The sequence below is a fragment of the Cyprinodon variegatus genome, unplaced genomic scaffold (assembly GCF_000732505.1).
Source record: "Cyprinodon variegatus isolate N-32 unplaced genomic scaffold, C_variegatus-1.0 Scaffold656, whole genome shotgun sequence".
Lineage (NCBI taxonomy): Eukaryota > Metazoa > Chordata > Actinopteri > Cyprinodontiformes > Cyprinodontidae > Cyprinodon > Cyprinodon variegatus.
This window is the reverse complement of record NW_015151109.1, coordinates 440,204-445,196: the sequence shown is the minus strand read 5'-3', so window position 1 is coordinate 445,196 and position 4,993 is coordinate 440,204. Positions and strand designations below refer to the sequence as shown.

General features: G+C 36.0%; 1 protein-coding gene across 4 annotated transcripts in view; it reads right to left on the bottom strand.

The window, feature by feature from the left end:
• LOC107096869 (aromatase-like) overlaps positions 1-3,004 on the bottom strand; it is a 6,172-nt gene extending 3,168 nt beyond the window's left edge. Inside the window, exons 1-7 of one of the 4 annotated variants that reach the window (XM_015393752.1) lie at positions 2,627-3,004; positions 2,306-2,468; positions 1,030-1,184; positions 750-929; positions 566-680; positions 368-482; positions 127-289 (exon numbers count right to left, since the gene is read on the bottom strand). In XM_015393752.1, coding sequence (XP_015249238.1) covers positions 127-289; positions 368-482; positions 566-680; positions 750-929; positions 1,030-1,184; positions 2,306-2,468; positions 2,627-2,762 — 1,027 coding nt within the window. In that variant the 5' untranslated portion in view covers positions 2,763-3,004. Of the gene's footprint in view, positions 1-126; positions 290-367; positions 483-565; positions 930-1,029; positions 1,185-2,305; positions 2,469-2,626 lie in introns of all 4 variants that reach the window. The other 3 variants (XM_015393753.1, XM_015393750.1, XM_015393751.1) reach the window with 3 other exon arrangements.
• Between the last annotated feature and the right edge of the window lie 1,989 nt (positions 3,005-4,993).

Below are 4,993 nucleotides of genomic sequence, written 5' to 3'. Positions count from 1 at the left end.
CCACTATATCCACTATATGGTTGTAATGTGACAAAATATAAATATGTTTGCAAAGCATGAGTACTCCATGTGCAACATTTACATGACGCGATGAAGCGCCATAAAAGCAAAGCAGGAACTTCTCACCCAAAACGGCGCTCATCTCCTCCACAAGCTGCAGCTCCACCTCTGGGTTCTGCTTCAGCAGCATCAACATGAAGAACAGACTGATGGAGAGAGTGTCAGGAGCGGCGATCACCATCTCCAGCACACACTGTCTGACGTTATCCGCTGAGAGTTCCCCGTGGTTCTGTTGAGACACAAAGTTATCTGAACGCAGCCCAGAGTTACCTCCATGGCATAAACAGGACCTCTAGAGGAGGCTGACCTGTGCAAAGATTAGCTCGGTTGCAAAGTCAAGGTCGTCGTCCAGCTTCTCAGCCTTGTTGATAATGTTTCTTTTCATTTCCAGCAAACTCTCCATTGCATCCTGCAGCTCCTGGCTGTTGGTGGTGCAAAATGTTTTAGGATGATGATGCATTCTCACTTCAATTGTTGCGTCACAGACAGGATTCAAAGCTCTTACGCTGCTTTCTTATGTTTGTTGTAAAGCCATCCGATCTTGAAGAACAAATCAGGCTGGATTAGAACCGTTTGCCAGGTTTCAAAGTAGTTATGGATTTTCAGCAGCAGCTCCTTCTCTGAAAAATAATGAAAAGCTGCAGATTTCCAGGCAAGACGTTTAAAACAGAGCGTGTAAATGAGCTGACCATCGAGAGGAACCCTGAGGAACAGCCTGTTAGAGATATCCACCACGATGGCTCTCAGGAGATTGAGGGCATCCACATGTCCAGAGGGGTCAGAGGTCATGTCCTGGAGGTGGTCTAGATGTTTGGCTGTGGAGCTCACACAGATTCCTACCGTCCTCTGAAGGCTGGGGCCCGACAGAGCTGTGGTTCCAACAAATTACTGTGAAATAACTCATCATTTAGCCCGACGACATGCTGCCACCGCAAAACGAGATCTGCCTCGTTTCCGGTGGGTAATTACCTTTGGAGAAGTACGTCCTTGACTTTTTCCAGAGGGGGATATTGCTGTTGAAAATGATACCCCTCCCCTCCATCCCAATACACTCGAGGCCTTTTTTGCTCCCAAATCTGGACGTGTAGTGAGGGCTCCTCAAAACGTGGTAAACTGCAGAGGACCTGCGGTGGAAGCAGGGATTCTTTCAATCTTTGCTGTTTTTATTATTTATTGTTTCTATGATAAAGAGATTCTAATCCTTTCTGTGACCAGAACCAGCTTGGCAAAAGTACGGAAGAGGATTAGGGCCACTGGAAAAATAAAAGTTAATCAAATATTATTTCAGTTTTTATGGGAAAAACTTTTTTCTCTGAATTCTGACTTTGATCTCAGAATTATAACTTTAATTTCAGAATTATGACTTTTATATCTCTTTGCAGGTGATGAAGCAGACTGAGGAAAAATCTATTCGGCTATTTTTGGCATCACAGCAATTATTCTTATTGCCACATTGCCAGACAGGCAATGTAAAAAAAAAAAAGAATTCTGACTTTAATCTCAGAATTCTGACTTTAATCTCTTAATTCTGACTTTAATCTCAGAATTCTAACTTTAATCTCAGGATTCTAACTTTAATCTCAGAATTCTAACTTTAATCTCAGAATTCTGACTTTAATCTCAGAATTCAGACTTTTTTTTCTGAGAATTCTAACTTTAATCTCAGAATTCTGACTTTAATCTCAGAATTCTGACTTTAATCTCTTAATTCTAACTTTAATCTCAGAATTCTGACTTTAATNTTTAATCTCAGAATTCTGACTTTAATCTCAGAATTCTGACTTTAATCTCTTAATTCTAACTTTAATCTCAGAATTCTGACTTTAATCTCAGAATTGTGGCTGAATTCTTACAGCTAACAAACCTGTTAGCATCAAGCTGTGAAGTAGCATCACCAGGGACCCCTCGGTCACGTAAAAAATCGCCTAATTCTGTCATTTTCCACCAATGTGTTCCTGTTTCTCCCAAACAACTCACATCTTTGTCAGTGAAGCTGGGTGCTCCACATCTCTTTGAGAGATGATCTAAAATTCTGAGATTAAAGTCAAAATTCTGACTTTTTTCCCGTATTAAACTGAAATAAAATGTAAAATTAACTTTTTAAATTTTTTTTCAGTGGCCCTAATCCTCTTCCATGTAGAAAGTCATAAAAGTTAGTCATGTAAAATAAGCCTGAACTGACCTTTATAAGATGTTTCAATAGCAGCTGAAGGTTCTGTGAATTGAGCCAAAAATGATCAATTACCAAAATGCACACCTGCTGAAAATGATGGTTTCCTCCCCGTTGATCCAGATCCGGACAGTGCTGCCATATTTGTTGTTGTAGTAGTTACTGGCTGTTCCAATCCCGGTCCATATAAATCTGCCGTAGGACAGGAAAGGTCCAAGTCCTGCTAAGAAACGAGGACCTGAAAGAGAGCGGTTGTAAATCAGACCTGGCTTTTCTGAACTCTGACCTGTTTTTTATGGGAATTAACAGAAAACAAATGTTTCCTAAAAACAGATGATACTGACAAAATTAATTCAGCATCTCATAGTTTCTATGTTGCAGAACGACACACTGTACCTGGTATGTGTGAGCTTTGAGTTTTTCTCCAGCTGGAGATGAGCAGAATCAGCAGCAGAAGCAGAAGCAGGGCGGTAGTGACTTCGCACAGACTGTGACCTTCCACAGAACCAGTGGTGATCATCTCTGGCACCATTATTCACTCTGTTTATCTAAGGCTTTGTGTAAAACGGACTTGGTTTGCTGCTTCGGCTGCCTGTTGGTTAAAAAGAGCAGATAAAACATCTTTCATCACCCCTCCTCTTCCTCTCCTTTAATCCCGCTGTCCTTGTGCGTTGGGAGGCAACAGAACCAAAATATACAGGCAGCAACATCATCAACAAGAGAGGATCTCAAAAGAGTTCACACCCCTGGAAAATCTCCAGTTATTCTTTATGTGACGAACCAGAGTTATAAATCATTTTAACTGCTTACAAAAGGAAATTCTCACAAAAGTCGGTGGAAAAAACAACTTTTTTCAATTTTAAGGTATTAAGTTTCTAAATTGCGAGAACCTTCTGTTATATATAAGTAGAGATATTTTTCAAGGCTAGTAGCTTTTTTTTATTTATATATGATTCGGCATTTTTTTTTTTAGTTTAAAAAAATCTATGATACATTTTATTTTAATACACAACAAAAAAGATTTAATTATTTTACACAGTGGAACATATAACTCATTTTAAATCTTTTCTTAATAAACATTTCATTTGATTAATGATGGTTAGTTGCTTCAACACAAATGAATATCATACATTTAACTGTGTTTTCTTTGTTAAATTTTAAGGTATTAATTTGCTAAGTTGTAATTAAAATTAGGCGCAGCATCTATTCTAAATTAGTAGAGATGTTTCTCAAGGCTAGTGTCTTTTTTTATTTATATATCTTTCTGCATTTTTTTAGTAAAAAAAAATTCAATGATACATTTTATTTTACTACAAAATAAAAAATATGTAATTATTTTACACAACGAAACATATAACTCATTCTAAATCTTTTGTTAATAAATATTTAATTTGATTAGTGATGGTTAGTTCCTACAACACAAATCTATAGAATAAATTTTACTGTATATTCTTTGTTAATTTTAATGTATTAATTTGCTAAAATTTAATTAAAATTAGGAGCACCTCCTGTTGGGTGTAAGTTGAAATGCAAAATGTGTTTTTTCTCATTTTCCTCTTCAGAAATTAGCATTTAACATTTGATTAAATCAATAAATTAGTTTTTTTTTTTTTTACTTATTAGACATTTTATTTATTCAATCTTATTAGTTTAGGGTTTTTAAAACAAGTTCACCAAAAGAGTTTTTTAAAAACGCTTATTTTCCCAGAACACAAACAATCTCTTAGTATTAAAATGTCGACATAATCCAATCATTTGATAATCTTAACATCATTTTTATTATTTTAGTATTTTTTTAGTTAAATAAAGTTGAGAAATAAAATGAGAAAATATCAAATAAAACAAATTTAAAAAAGAACTAAATTGTGAATAAAAAATAAAATCAGATGAATTAAATTAATCAGATTAAGCAATGCTACTAACCTCTCCTGTGAAGTTTGAGGAGCTGCAGAGCCGCTTCCACTGGTTTTAGAGGTGGTCTACATTCGTCCACCAAATAAACGACACTGGTTTAGTGTTTATAAATCCTTGGTGGGACTTTCACTCCAATGGTTGCTTGGAAACTTTGCCACTTTTGGGTTACAAGGACTACATGGCAGTGAACCGCAAATCAGGTCAAACAGTGCATGTCTAAAGCATAAATTAGCATTTTTTTTATTTTTTATTATTGAGCCAGATACAAAAGGATCGACTCTATTCTGAACGTCTTGTGGCGTCTTTATTTTTCCGCGCTCTTTTTGTGCAGAAAAACCCGAGGATCCAATTCATGGAGCGAGGAGGCTTTTCAAGGGGAAATTAATTAGCTGGGTCAGGCTGACCCGTGTCAAAGGAAGCTGGGACTTACCCAACAATTCAAGGAGGAAAACAGAATAATACAGATACATGAATGAACGTGTAAAGAAATCCAACTCATCTTTATGGAATTTTATTTTGAACTGTGGTTTAGCTGAAGGGTTTATTTTAATGGGTTTATGGGAAGAACCTGTTAGGAAAAGGCTGTTCTTCAGCTTTTTTCTTACTGGTTATTCAGCTCTTTTCAGTTCCCTGAGAAACTTGGTTTCACACTTTTCACTTGAAATCATTTAGTATTTGACATGCAGGATTTAAAGCTGTGTGAAAAAGTTTTTGCCTCCTTACAGATTACTTCTGTTTTTATCTTTTTTTTCCACACAGGAATAAATAAACAAAAGAAAAACTTATATTTTTTATTTACTAAGTTTTTATTTGGTTTAAATCATATATGATTTAATTATTAAGTTATTA